The sequence below is a fragment of the Fragaria vesca genome, linkage group LG5 (assembly GCF_000184155.1).
Source record: "Fragaria vesca subsp. vesca linkage group LG5, FraVesHawaii_1.0, whole genome shotgun sequence".
Lineage (NCBI taxonomy): Eukaryota > Viridiplantae > Streptophyta > Magnoliopsida > Rosales > Rosaceae > Fragaria > Fragaria vesca.
The window spans coordinates 6905778-6921335 of NC_020495.1; the positions used below are offsets into that span (position 1 = coordinate 6905778).

A 15558-nucleotide genomic window follows, 5' to 3' on the forward strand; every position below is an offset into this window, starting at 1 on the left:
ACTGTAATAGTTTGAGTTACAGTCACCAATGCGTAAATTCCATGCTAGTCTACGTAATGAGAATAAACAACATTATTAGAAGACGACAAACAAATAAAGATAAGATAACCGTGCAGAATGAAAAGAGCCAATCAAAAAGAAAAATATCTATCTCTTTCGTCCTTCCAAATCTTAAATCTCAAATATCCCTAAACTAAATTTGTCATGGGCTCATGGCTATGATCATACAGTCACACTCGTAATAATTTGCTACATACTGTTAAACTTAGCTATGGATCTGATGTTCTCTCTGCAATGTCTCTTAGTTTTCTTCTCCATCTATGTCTACCTTCATTTTTACACTACTCGACCAAAGAAATCCACACCCGCCCGCTTCAAAGTTTACCCGATTCTCGGAGCCCTACCGGAATTTCTCAAGAACCGGCACCGCTTCCTCGACTGGACCACCGAAATCCTCCGCAACTATCCCACCAACACCGTCGTCTACTTCCGCCCGGGAAAGATTCACGGCATCATCACGGCCAACCCTTCCAACGTAGAGCACATGCTCAAGACCAACTTCGAGAACTACCCGAAAGGCGACAGGTTCATCTTTTTCCTCCAAGACTTCCTCGGCGGTGGAATCTTCAACGCCGACGGCGAGCTCTGGAAGCTCCAGAGAAAGACGGCCAGTTACGCCTTCAGCGCCAAATCACTCAGGAACTTCGTCATGGATAACGTCAGCTTCGAGATTCAGACCAGGTTAGTTCCACTTTTGGCGCGAGCCTCCGAAACGGGATGTCGTTTGGACCTCCAAGACGTCTTGGAGCGGTTTGCCTTCGACAATATTTGCAAGATGGCATTCAACGTCGACCCTGCTTGTCTCGGCGGCGATGGGAAATCCGCTGCCGAGTTTATGCAGGCGTTTGATGACGCTGCCACGCTTTGCTCCGGAAGGTTCCTCTACGCCTTTCAATTTATTCTTCTCTTCAAAAAGTTTTTCAACATCGGATCAGAGAGAAAGCTGAAGGATTCAATCGCAACCGTTCATAACTTCGCAGATGACATAATAAGGTCTAGAATGGAGAACAATAGCCACGAACAACATGAAGATTTGTTATCCCGGTTCATCGGAAACGACAACAATAACTCGCCGGAGTTTCTCCGTGACATCATCATAAGCATGATCCTCGCCGGTCGGGACACGACGTCGTCTGCTTTATCTTGGTTCTTCTGGATCCTATCATCTAGACCAAACGTCCAGCACAACATTCTGAACGAGCTCGAAACGATCCGAGCCCAAAACGGCAAAAGCATCGGCGATACTTACGGCTTTGAAGAGCTCAGAGACATGCACTATTTACAAGCGGCGATCATGGAGGCCATGAGACTCTACCCTCCTGTACCGGTGGACACGAAGGCCTGCCTGAACGATGACGTCATGCCGGACGGGACAGTGTTGAAGAAAGGGTGGTTTGTGACGTACCATGCTTACGCGATGGGGAGGATGGAGACGATTTGGGGGAAGGACTGCAATGAGTATGTGCCGGAGAGGTGGATCGGCGAGGACGGTACGTGTCAGCAGGAGAGTGCGTTTAAGTATCCGGTGTTTCACGCCGGGCCTAGAATGTGTCTCGGAAAAGACTTGGCATTTATTCAGATGAAGTCTATTGCAGCCTCTGTGATCGAGAGGTTTGAGGTCGACGTAGAAGACAAGGGCACCTGTCCGGCGCATTTGCTGTCCATGACGCTTCGAATCAAAGGTGGACTAGCCGTGAGTGTGAGAAAGAGATGCGTTTGACGTGTTGTTGTTTTCGTTTGTATGTGTTAGAAGAGATGCATAAGGATCGATCGACCATTGAAAAATAACAGTTTATTTGTTTGTTTCTGATCGAAAAGACTTTGTGAAGGGTGTTTTCGATCTACTCTTACTATTTAGACCCTATGTAGTTTATGTCTCTCTTTTATTTGAATGCAATCAATCTAATTAATCTTCTGAGCCGAGTGTAATACTGCATGTGCCGACCCAGTACGTGAACGATTCTAACTCCTCTAGTTCATGAGAATAATAAATTGTCAATCATATATATGTACATACTGCTTTCTTTAAAAGGTTAATATTTTCATGTCATGCACCAATGTACAAATAATAGGGTTTGGTTCTTATTGTAGCTTAAAAGTTAGTTCTCATTGTATCTATCTTACCAGTTTGATAGTTAACTGCTAAAAATGTGGATGAATATATGAGTTCATACATTCATATACAACATTGAACATTCTTCATTAGTTGATGATAAGTTTTTGTTAACCATGCATATTATAAACCTTTAACCGTATTATAAGTTTTTGTTAACTAATAACTTTGAGGTCATGAGTTTAAATCTCATTAACATATGTAGGATGTGTGTGAGTTATTTAATAATAATAAAAATTCAAAATAAAAAAAAACAAAAATAAAAACCCTTAACCCACCACATCTTTAAAATATTAGTAAGATTTAAACTCATCACCATAACGGTTTCAGTTAGTTAGTGTAGCTACGGCCAATAGAAGATAGTGTCTGAGTCCATCTTTGCATGTTTCTCTGCTGAATAGGAGATGACTCGTAGGTGAAGGTGATGGTATTGATCATTCAATATTCAATCTGATGTGGCATCAACAACCACGTAAAAATTTCGTTCATCAATAAGAAAAAGTGTCCCCTGAGATTGTGAGATCAATAATGGATAAATTGCTCCACAAATAGAACGTTTGGAATTGCTTTTTCCTTCGTACTACGAGTTCCTAATTCTTTTTGTCAGAGCTAGAATTAGAATGTTTTGCTACTCGCCCTCGAGATTTACTTCGCTTCTATATATGGAGTTTACCTAAAGCAGAATCTCGTTTCACCGGACCATTTCCATATCTTATTTCATTCTAGAAAGGCGGAGACCGCATATGCATATAGAAGAATCAAGAAAACTATGATTGGCAAAATTCATGTGCTTTACAACCGGAGCCGAGGGGGAGCTAGAATTGGGGCAGCATGGAACTCTTCTTACATTGATGTCCATTTTGTCTGCCTTTGGTTTCTTCTTTCCGGTACGGATATTTTTAGGCTAACACTCTTAAGATATGATCCATGCATGAGCTGAACAAAACAGAAAATGTATGTTCCCCGTCGACATATGTATATGAATCAAAGAAGGTCTCATTCAAACTCCGGGAGCAAATAAGTTTTCATTCACGCACCCAAGTTCAGTTAACGTTATAACTGCAATAATTTTTGTCGATATAAAACTAAGAATGCTAATGTTCGAAGCAAAAAGCACCAATAACATGACCTTTAACGTCATGAAGACCAACACAAAAACCTCAACTTCCTCCTCATGCTTATGTCGTCATACCACTGTCTATCTGTAAGTATAATAAATTCATAATACTTTACTACGTATAATTAAGTCCAATTAATTGCTAACATGGTAGACATGATCATAACCCTAACAAATCTTAGCACAAAATGAAGAAATTTCAGAGAGAAAAGAAGAGAACTTGTGGAGCAATTTTCAATGTTCTTCGATTATGAAAGCATAAGCAATATTACAATCATAACTAGCTATATATAGTCTTCTACTTATTACATCACAAAGCAAGGAAAATATCTGCTAAAGTCAAGCCAACAAGATTGACATCTGGAAACCACTGGAAAACAAACTAATTAGCTTAAGAACTAATTAGGTTTAGCAGAAGAACAAATTAGATTTAAGCCTAATTAACACACCCCCTCAATCGCAGCTTGAGTGAACAAATTGAGATTGATAGTATGACCTTTAAAAAGAAGGTTATGTTAAACTTTTGTAAAAATATCTGCTGTCTGAGATTCTGTTGGCACATACTGAAGAACAAGATCACCTTTTTGAACTCTCTCCCTGGCAAAATGAAAGTCATTATCCAAATGTTTGATTCGTGGATGAAAAATTGGATTAGAACACAAGGCTAGGATTAGAACACAAGGCTAGAGCAGAGAGATTGTCACACTTCAACAAAGGAGGAGTAGGAATCACAATCTTCATATCACACAAAAGATGTCTCAACCAAGAGATTTCAGCTGCAGTATTAGCAAGAGCTCTATACTCAGCTTCTGGAAACAGATCCCTGCTTCTTGGATTGGCAAGCAATAGGACAATAACCAACATAAACCACAAAACCAGTAGTAGATCTTCTTTGATTGATATCACTAGCCAATCAGCATCACAATAAGTAGTAACATATGTGACATTTGATGCATACATATAAAACAAGCCTTTGCTCAAAGTGTACTGCAGATATCTCAAAATTCATTTCACAGCTGTATAATATATATATATATATATATATATATATATATATATATATCAGTAGGAAAGACATAAATTGACATACTGTGTTAACTGCATATGCTATGTCTGGTCTTGTAAAGGTAAGATATTGCAGTGCAATACTTCTATAAAGAGTAGCATCAACAAGAGGAGTACTTTCTGTCTTCAACAATTGTGTGTGAGGTAGCCAAGGAGTGTTACAACTAGTGCATGTATCCATTCCTGCTCTCTTAATAACATCTTGAGCATATTTTTCTTGAGACAGCAAAATACCAGATGGCAAATACTTTATATTTATTCCCAAGAAATAAGACAAGGATCCCAAATCCTTCATATCAAAAACAACAGTTAACTCTTTCACAACAGCTGTTATACCTTCTGAATCAGAACCAGTCATCACTATATCATCAACATATAACAACAGAATCACAACTCCTTTCTCTGTGTGTCTAAAGAACAAACTAGGATCAGAATGAGAAAACTGAAAGCCAAGAGAAGGAAAAAAGGATGTGAATTTCTCATTCCAAGCTCTTAGTGTTTGTTTTAAACAATAGAGAGAGATTTTCTTAACAAACAAACATAGTTAGGAAATCTTGGGTCAACAAAACCTTGTGGTTGATGCATAAAAACTTCTTCAATTAAATCACCATGAAGAAAAGCATTTTTTACATCCAACTATCTAAGTTCCCATCTATGCATAGCAGCCAAAGTAAGAATTAATCTCATTGTACTATGTCTAACAACAGGACTGAATGTTTCATCATAATCTACTCCTTTCTCTTGATTGTAACCCTGAGCAACAAGACGAGCTTTATACCTGGAAATACTGCCATCAAGATTTTTCTTTATTTTATACACCCATTTATTGCCAACTATGTTCTTTCCAAAAGGAAATGGAACTAAATCCCAAGTTCCTTGCTTCTTTAAAACATCAATTTCTTCAGACATAGCTGCTAATTCCCATTCAGCAATTCCACTAGCAGATTTATAAGACTTAGGCTCAACAGGTTTATGAATATCAAGAACAGCAGAAAAACCACCGAAAAAAGCTAACTCATCTATCTCATTCAAATGTGCAATATAGGAATATGCACAATAATCTTCAAAAGTTTTCTTCTTGATGATACCATTCTTAGCTCTAGTTAACATAGAATGATTATTATAAGCCTGTGTCTCATCTTCAACAAATGATAATTCATGAGGAAGAGAATATTCTGCTGCATTTAAACCATTACTAGAAACAATAAGATTTTCAACAAAGATATGTTCAGGAAAAACATACAGATTGTAACCTGCACCATTCTCTACACCATTCCCTACTGCATCAACAGTATTACCAATATTTCTAACATTACTTGGATTTACTTCAACACTAGTATGACCAGAGTTTTCAACAACTTCATTATCAGAACTCAAACCAACCCCATTGGATCTACTTCAACACTAGTATGACCAGAGTTTTCAACAACTTCATTATCAGAACTCAAACCAACCCCATCAGTAGTAGTGTTTTGAACATGATTAGTATCAACATTATCAACAGTAGAATTATTCACAGTACCACTATTACCCCCCTAATTAGATTTAACTGGAGAAACAGTAGAGGATTGAGAAATTAATTTAAGAAAAACATATGAGCTAGTTATTGAAGTACTTGAGGAAGACTAGGAATGCAGAAGTTGACCAACAAGATGATATGGAAACATTGATTCATCAAACACCACATGGCGACGCATTCAGAGTTTATTTTTCTCTATGCAGTAACAGAAAACACCTTTAAAACCAAGAGCATATCCCAAAATAACACATATGATACTTCTAGGATCAAGTTTATCAGCTGAATATGGACGAATGAAAGGATAACATACTGAACCGAAAATTCAAAACTAAGAGACATCATGAGCTGAACCAAACAGCTTTGAATAAGGAGACTCCATATTAAGAACCTGACAAGGCATCCTATTTATAAGAAATGCAGAGTGAGCAACTTCATGAAACCAAAAAGGCTTTGGTAACTTTGCTGCTATCATCAGAGTAATACATGTCTCTACAATATGTCTATTTTTTCTCTCTGCAATCTCATTCTGCTGTGGAGTATAGGGACAAGAAATATAATGCACAATACCTCTTTGCTCCAAAAAATTACCAAATGCCTTACTGGTATACTCACCCCCTCCATCAGATTGAAGAATCTGAATTGACAAATGAAACTGAGTGTAGACAAAGTGATAGAATTTCACAAAGGTGGAAAATGTATCCTATTTATTAATAAGAGGATAAATCCACACAAACCTAGTACACTCTTCTATGAAGGTGACATAATACCTATAACCTTCAAGAGAAAGACAAGGGGCAGGCCCCCAAACATCTGAGTGAATTTTATGAAATGGAACTAAGGATTGAGACTGTGATTCTACAAAAGGAAGTCGATGCATTTTTCCTGAGAGCCAAGATACACATATAGAGCTACAAGAATCAGATACACTCTTGATATTTGATGCAGCTAACATTTTTGAGACAACTTGAGCTGTAGGATGGCCAAGCCTTTGATGCCACAAAGAAGACTTCACTGCTGAACCAACATAAGTTGTAGGAGATTGAGGATTCTCAGAAATTCTCTTTGCACTTTTGAACAGGAAAAGTCCATCATCATTACTCTTTCCTTGATATAGAAGAGCCTTTGATACCTTGTCCTGCACACATATGTTCAGATCATCCAAAACAATGTAACAATGATTATCCCTGCATAACTTAGTAAAAGATAGCAGGTTAACAGCTAGGCTTGGAACATGAAGCACATTGTTAAGCTGAAATGTGTTCTTATCAGGTATGAAGAACCGATATGTTTAATTTTCAGACCTTCACCATTTCCAATAGTGATTGAATTGAGAGATTCAAAAGGCTGTGCAAGAGAAAGATTTCGAATATCAGCTGTCATGTGATGTGTTGCTCCAGTATCACCTATCCAAATCTCATTGTTAGAGCACTAAGAACCTCCAGAGGACTAAGCTGACATTACTGTAAGACTTGGAGGAGGATTAGCTCCCTGATAGGCATAGTTATTTCTCTGACCACAATCTAGAGCAACATGACCTTTGATTCCACAGATTTGACAAGCCACAATATTGCTACTTTTAGCAATAGAGGTTCCATTTCTAAGAGGACAGTTGATTGCAGTATGTCCTCTCTTGCTGCACAACTAACATTCAGGTGAAGCACCATTCATAGTAATTACCAACATTCCTTGAAGTACCATATTGAGGTTTGTAGAAAGGGGAAGCAGGATTATTGAACACCTGCTAACAATATGTCCTTTTCTGTTACAAAAAGTACAAATTGCATTTTGAAAGCATTCTCATGCCCTTTCTTTTACAGATCTGACAAGTAGAACCACCACCAAAATTCTTATACGTACCCTTCTCCACTACCACCATTATAACCTCCACCACTTCTGTCATGAGTACCAAAACTTTTATATCCACCTCCATTGAAGTCATTGTTGCCTCCATTGCCACTGTTACCTCCATTGCTACTATCTCCATTCCAAACAATCTTACCATTGTCAGTGTAATGACCAGTACCACCTTTATAAGAGTTTCCTCTAGTAGACATTGCAGTCATAGACCCTAGAGGTGAAAGAGAGAAATGAGACTCAATATCTCTTTATGCAGAAATGAGTTGAGCTCGAAAATCCTTAAGAGAGATAGGAGTATCACGAGCTCTTATTACTGTCTTGATCATAGAATATTCATCAGGAAGGCCATTCAAAGTGACAACAATAATGTCTTCATCTACAATGTGAACTTCCATTAATCCCAATTGATCTCTTGAGTGCTTAATACGAAGCAGATACTTATCAATAGTGTCAGCTCCCTTCTTAATGGTCTGTAAATCAGTTTTAAGCTGCATGATATTTGCTCTGGAATCTGTTAAGAATTGTTCCAATATTGCACTCCATGCATCATGAACAGATTTGTTGCCTACTATGACATCCATTGTATCATCATCAAGAGTAGCCATCAAAAGACCAAGCAAGGCCTTATCACACATTTTCCACTGCTTGTAAGCTGATGTAACTTCATTTGTTACAATACCATCCTCAATGAGAGCATATCTCGGAGGACATGGATATGTACCATTGAAGTAACAGAAGAGATCATTTCCCTCCAAGACAGACTAAAACTGATAGCTCCACTTAACAAAAGTTGATTCAGTAAGCTTCACTGTGATCATACTCAGCAATGAATTAATTTCTGATTGAGTAGCAAAAGGAGACTAACTAGCTTAAGAAGTAGATTGATTGCCAATTGAAGCCATTACTTAAACTTTGTGAAGAATCTGAAGAAAACTCTATTCAATTAAACAACACCAAGGTCAACATTCAACAAATAGTCTTCATTTCAACTACATAGACTACTACATAATTATTTTTGGATTAATTTCAGTTTACCCTCATCAACTTTAGGTCGATCATCATATTAGTCATTCTTCTTTCAATTTCATCAAAAACACCCCTCAACTCCTAATTTTCATCAGCCGTGTCCAAACTTCCATTCTCCATCCAATTCCCCCGTCAAGTGATGACGTGGTATCAAGAAGAAAGTCAAATTTTGAAAAAAAAAAAACTTTTTTGACCATTTCACCCCATATCGATAGACATCTCCATACCCATTACAACCCCTAACCTTAGTGACTTTAGTGGGATTGAATGTAATTTATCTATTTTGCCTTTTTTCTGTGGGCTCAGCGACTTCAAATTTGGTTTTCTTCTTAATACAAGTCATTGCATGACGGAAGAATTAGATGAAAAATGTATGTTTGGACACGACTGATGAAAATTAAAAGTTAAGGGGTATTTTTGATGAAATTGAAAGAAAATAGACTAACATTATGATCGACCTAAAGTTGATGGGGGTAAACTGAAATTAGTCCATTATTTTTCAACTTCATAATCATTAGAATCTACTCCACAAAACTTCTACTATTCTTTCTGTGTAGAAGAGTAGCAGATATTTTCCTTGCTTTGAGATAAGAGTATCACGAGTTCTTATTACTGTCTTGATCATAGAATATTCATCAGGAAGGCCATTCAAAGTGATAACAATAATGTCTTCATCTACAATGTGGACTCCCATTGATCCTAATTGATCTCTTGCATGCTTAATACGAAACATATACTTATCAATAGTGTCAGCTCCCTTCTTAATGGTCTGTAAATCAGTTTTAAGCTGCATGATATTTGCTCTGGAATCTGTTGAGAATTGTTCCAATATTGCAATCCATGCATCATGAGTAGATTTGCTGCCTACTATGACATCCATTGTATCATCATCAAGAGTAGCCATCAGAAGACCAAGCAAGGCCTAGCTTATCACACATTTTCCACTGCTTGTGTAAGCTGATGTAACTTCATTTGTTTCAGTACCATCCTCAATGAGACCATATCTTGGAGGACATGGATATGTACCATTGAAGTAACAGAAGAGATCATTTCCCTCCAAGACAGACTGAAACTAATAGCTCCACTTAACAAAAGTTAATGCAATAAGCTTCACTGTGATCATACTTAACAATGAATTAATTTCTGATTGAGTAGCAAAAGGAGACTGACTAGCTGAAGAAGTAGATTGATTGCCAGTTGAAGCCATTACTTAAACTTTGTGAAGAATCTGAAGAAAACTATTCAATTAAACAACACCAAGGTCAATACTCAACAAATAGTCTTCATTTCAACTACATAGACTACTGTATAATGATTTTTCAACTTCATAATCATTAGAATCTACTCCACAAAACTTCTACTCTTCTTTCACAATCCATAGCAAAATCTACTTTCCACAAAATGTCTACCCTCACTTTTATAGTCAACAAGATTTACTTCATTGAAACAACTACTTTCACAGAAAGATACTGATATCTACTCCACTGATAAATTTCACAGAACAATACTGACATCTACTGTGAGACCCCAGAAATATTTAAAGAGCTAAATTTGAATAGTTTGATACTTGAATCGTAATCTCTTTAATTGTTGAGTAGACTAAAAAGATTTTTCGGATATTTCAAAAAAGATGATACTTTATTTAGAGATTTGATAATGAAGTAGGCTTTGTGACGAGTTTGTGCTAAGTTTTGTATAATTTTTCAGACATGAGAGCTTATTGTAAGGAGTTTCGAAAGTTTGAAAATAAGGAAAACAATTCAAGTACAAGAAAATAATTTGGCGGTTTAATCTAGACCGTTAGATCTTAAACACATAGAGGAAGAGAGAATGGGATCAGATCAGAACAACGAATTCAGACCCAGACCGGGTCATTCTCGACCCGAACGGAGTCGATGGGTCAACCTGACTTTTTCTTCGTCCTCTGGCGACGACGTGGCGGAAGATTGGTGGCAACGGCCTCATCTCATCCTCCCCGACCTCCTTGTGAATCAAGTTTGAAGAGTGGAGCTCTGGAGAAGAAGAATCGCAGAAGGAGAAGAGAGACTGGGTTCGTCGGCGATCTTCGGATTCCAGTCCAGACGATGACCACGACCGGTGCTGGTAGCTTCGTTTCAACTCCCTGAATATCTTTGTTGTATTGGCTTTCGAAGAGAAGCCTTGAGGAGGGAGAATCGAGCAGAGGAAGTCTTTGAGTTTTCCGGCGGGAGTTCTGTGTATTCCGGCCACCGGAATACCTTTGTGAGGCATGAAACTTGATCTTCTCGTCGAACTCTACCTTTGTGTATAGTTGAATTTGAGATTGGTTGGGATTTGAAGAATTTAGTTTTTGGCAGTGGAGGACCGTCATGTGTGCTGCTGTTCACAGCAGCGGCGGTGGTTGTAGGAGTTGTTTTTTGGTTTTGTTAATTTACTGATTATGAAGGAGTAAATTAACGTGTTTGGATTCTAGAAATTGGAAGAGTTTTGGTGTTGGAGAGGTTGGAGCTGTGTAGATGTGTATCATGTTAATACAAAAGAGCTCATTTAGTTTCTTTGATATTTGAGAGCAGTGAGGAAGCTCTGAAAATGTTAGTTCTGATCATTTTCTTCCTTTAGTTTGATTGTTGGCAGCGGTGGTGAATGGTGATGGTTATTGCAGTGGCTTTTGGTGTTGTTAATGCATGAGTTCTTGCTCATTGCCATGGTGGAATCGATGTTTCCCACTTCATCCTCTCTATGTCCGTGATCATGGGTTAAAGAGCACAGAGCAAGACTCTTCTGCTCTTATTCTGAACGGGGAATAGTTCAAGAAAGCTGTTGATGCTTGTAGTGAAATTGTCAACCTTTAGGTAAGCTTAATTTAAGGTTTGAATGACGCGGGTGCCATGGAATTGAATTGTAGTATTGATGACAATTAGTTACTTAGATTAGAGGCTGAAAAGGAAGCGGAGATTAAGGACGTGGTGAAGCTCTGTCATTTGGACAAGAGCACAGCAAGGATGGACCAAGCTAAAGAAAGAGGCAAAATCGGTCAAAATGGTAAGCTATGATTTCTTTCAAGAGTTTGAAATCATGATATTGATAACATAGAATTTGTGTAGGGAACAAGTTGCAAATGCATGTTAAAGAGAAAAGCATATCATGTTATGAGCACAAAAAGTGAACAAGGATTACTTGTTGACTGTGAATTTGGGGTGTGCGTGTGTATATATATATAATTATTGAAAGAAGTACAAGACTCTTATTTGGTAAGAGTGGGTGTCCTTAGTAGATTGTGGTATATATCATAACTTCATTTGGATAAAAGTTATATTTATCAATTCATTTTGAGAGATTTGCTCCATCAGAGTAGTTATAAGAGAAAACTTAGCTATTCATTGATAAATTCTCTCTTCTGAATTAAAAAATTTGTCAATTTTGCTTATCAATTTCTAAATTTATCAATTTCTTAAGTATATTACTGAAGTAAAAGTTTATTTAAAAATTAATAAATCTCTAATTTTTTTTTAATTTATCAATGCTGCTGGAGATGCTCAATTTTGGTTAAGTATGGTAGTAACGGTCTGATTGAGCTATATGACCAAGTTGAATGAATTACAAAATTGATATTCATGATTGGTCGGTATATACGTTAAATTGTTACCTAATGAAGGACAAGTATTGATCCTTAAGATCTCATTGATTTTGAGGGATAGTTTAAAGGGTTGGCAATGTGGTAATAAGGAATTTATATATCATTTGGGTGTCCATAGTGTATTAAGAGACATGTTATGGCTACGAAAACTAAGTTAGCTTCTTCTTCATATATATATTTTGACCATGTGAGATAGTATTGGTCATATTACTGTCATTGATTTGAAGTGATTTAATGACATTTGGGTATTGTCGGACTAGGGACTCCAGTTAGCTGAAAATAAAGATGGTGGTGTTGGCCTAGAGAAACCTAATGGAAACAAGCTGCGATATTTCAGGTAGGGGATTCTAGACTTGCCTCGGTTAGTGATTTTATGCATATGATATTAAAGTAAAGTAATTTATGATATATTTTCGAATTCTTGTGAATTACTGTTTGATGACCTGAGAGTGAGCGGGGTATAGCGACTTCCTTAGGTTTTGATCCCCTAAACCTCCAGAGGGGCTGTACGGACTGGAGGATGTCTAACATTCTTTGAGGTGTGGCGTCGCTCTTAGGCGGTATGGTGTAAATGGACACTCTCGCTACACATTGCCGGTGTGTACGATAATAATCATGGTAAGGTGGTAGTTGGCTTGAGATAGATCGGTCATCAAGTTTGTATATCTACTTTTGGCCCTACTTGCATTTTTTACAAGAAATGATTATTTTAAACTGTTTTGCATTATTTTCACTACCAGCCATGACAAATGTTTTAAATTGTTTTCACACCTAGTTGGGGTAAAGTTTATTAAGCAGCGAGGACGAAAGCTCACCCCTATAACAGTTTATGAATGCATGTACTGTGTACGGAGACGGGACAACTGGACGGCATTGGGTGTGGCTTAGAAATTATATACTTCATGATATTGTCAGCATTAAATCCGTATGACAGGTTTCCTTAATTATCGTGTTCTTGTTTAACCCTTTGATCGAGTATGTGTTTATTCGATAAACTATTCCTCTTGCAAGTTTCGATTGTTGATCATGAACCGAACTGCTACTGATTTTTGTTCAAAGAGGGCTTGTTTGATTTAAAAGATATCTAAATGTTTATATTGTTTCATCTCATTTTAAAATAAACGTTTCTGCAAACATTTTTTTTTGAATTTTTCTTTTGCCTTGCGGGTTCTCAGAACTTGAGTGATGGATCCTAGCTTAGGTTCTATGAATGTGCGGCATTGTAATGTGCTCGATTTGATGAGGTGCAAATCAAGGCGTTACATCTACTCCACTGAAAACATTTCTATTGTAATACTTCACCATTTTCTACCAACACATAGCAACGAGCACAAGGATTCATATATCAAAGCACAATCTGAAAGCTACTTGAACAAACCAAGCATTTTACTACAGATCGAGCTAGATCTAGAGCTACAAACTTCAACAACCAAAACGCATATGAAATCTACAGAATCGAGAGCTAGGATAGCTACACAAACATTAGATATAACTTCGATTGTACAAAAACGAAACAGATCTAGGGTTTTCAAGATCAAAATCAAAATTGAGCGGAAGCAAGAGCTTAAGCAAACCACAACAAGCTCATAGTAGTCACAGAATCAAGAGCCAAAGCTCTAATACCATGCTAACATGGTAGACATGATCATAACCCTAACAAATCTTAGCACAGATTGAAGAAATTTCAGAGAGAAAAGAAGAGACCTTGTGGAGCAATTTTCAGTGTTCTTCGATTATGAAAGTATAAGCAATATTACAATCATATCTAGCTATATGTAGTCTTCTACTTATTACATCACAAAACAAAGAAAATATCTGCTAAAGTCAAGTCAACAAGACTGACAGCTGGAAACCATTGGAAAACAAACTAATTAGCTTAAGAACTAATTAGGTTTAGCAGAAAAACTAATTAGATTTAAGCCTAATTAACATTAATTAGCCATGGATCTATTATTCTCTCTGCAATCTTTCCTTTGTCTAGCTTTCCTCTCCGTCTATGTCTACCTTCGTTTTTACACTACTCAACCAAAGAATTCCAAACACACCAACTTCAAAAACTACCCGATCTCGGATCCCTACCGGAATTCCAGAAGAACCGGCATCGCTTCCTCGACTGGACCACAGAATTCGAAATTCTCCACAACTATCCCACCAACACCGCCGTCTTCTTCCGCCCGGGACCACTCTACGGCATTGTCACGGCCAACCCGTCAAACGTGGAGCACATCTCAAAACCAACTTCGAGAACCACCCGAAAATTTTATTAGAAGACGACAAACAAATAAAGATAAGATAACCATGCAGAATGAAAAGAGCATTCCACTAAACTACAGAGCCAATCAAAAAGAAAAATATCTCTTTCCAAATCTTAAACCTCAAATACCACTAAACTAAATTTGTCATACTCATACAGTCATACTCGTAATAATTTGCTACATACTGTTAATTAGCTATGGATCTAATACTCTCTCTGCAATCTCTCTTAGTTTTCCTCTCCATCTATGTCTACCTTCATTTTTACACCACTCGACCAAAGAAATCCACACACGCCGGCTTCAAAGTTTACCCGATTCTCGGATCCCTACCGGGATTTCTCAAGAACCGGCACCGCTTCCTCGACTGGACCACCGAAATCCTCCGCAACTGTCCCACCAACACCGCCGTCTTCTTCCGCCCGGGAAAGATTCACGGCATCATCACGGCCAACCCTTCCAACGTGGAGCACATGCTCAAGACCAACTTCGAGAACTACCCCAAAGGCGAGCGGTTCAGCTTTCTCCTCCAAGACTTCCTCGGCGGCGGAATCTTTAACGCCGACGGCGAGCTCTGGAAGCTCCAGAGAAAGACGGCCAGCTACGCCTTCAGCGCCAAATCACTCAGGAATTTCGTCATGGATAACGTCAGCTTCGAGATTCAGACCAGGTTAGTTCCACTTTTGGCGCGAGCCTCCGAAACGGGATGTCGTTTGGACCTCCAAGACGTCTTGGAGCGATTTGCCTTCGACAATATTTGCAAGATGGCATTCAACGTCGACCCTGCTTGTCTCGGCGGCGATGGGAAATCCGCCGCCGAGTTTATGAAGGCGTTTGATGACGCTGCCACGCTTTGCTCCGGAAGGTTCCTCTACGCCTTTCAATTTATTCTTCTCTTCAAAAAAGTTTTTCAACATCGGATCAGAGAGAAAG

The 15558-nt window shown here is 38.1% G+C and overlaps 3 protein-coding genes and 1 non-coding gene across 4 annotated transcripts; 3 read left to right on the plus strand and 1 right to left on the minus strand.

The window, feature by feature from the left end:
- The first annotated feature begins 212 nt into the window (after positions 1–212).
- Positions 213–1980, plus strand: LOC101291433 (cytochrome P450 94A1-like). Its single transcript, XM_004299184.1, has one exon. The coding sequence runs from the start codon at positions 272–274 to the stop codon at positions 1778–1780; it is 1509 nt and encodes a 502-aa protein (XP_004299232.1). The 5' UTR covers positions 213–271; the 3' UTR covers positions 1781–1980.
- A 1961-nt stretch (positions 1981–3941) lies between these two features.
- LOC101310423 (uncharacterized mitochondrial protein AtMg00810-like) lies at positions 3942–4713 on the minus strand. Its single transcript, XM_004301023.1, has 2 exons — positions 4381–4713; positions 3942–4277 (listed from the first exon to the last, which is right to left on the minus strand). Exons 1-2 carry the CDS (start codon positions 4711–4713, stop codon positions 3942–3944), a joined length of 669 nt encoding a protein of 222 aa, XP_004301071.1.
- A 5882-nt stretch (positions 4714–10595) lies between these two features.
- On the plus strand, positions 10596–12823 carry LOC101291725. Its single transcript, XR_184640.1, has 3 exons — positions 10596–11588; positions 11666–11778; positions 12634–12823. It is a non-coding gene; the product is annotated as an uncharacterized LOC101291725 (transcript).
- A 1957-nt stretch (positions 12824–14780) lies between these two features.
- On the plus strand, positions 14781–15533 carry LOC101310710 (cytochrome P450 94A1-like; the record flags this gene model as incomplete). The annotated part of the gene is made up of 1 exon (XM_004301024.1): positions 14781–15533. A coding segment is annotated over exon 1 (708 nt), but the record flags the coding sequence as incomplete, so codon positions are not given.
- Positions 15534–15558: the final 25 nt, after the last annotated feature.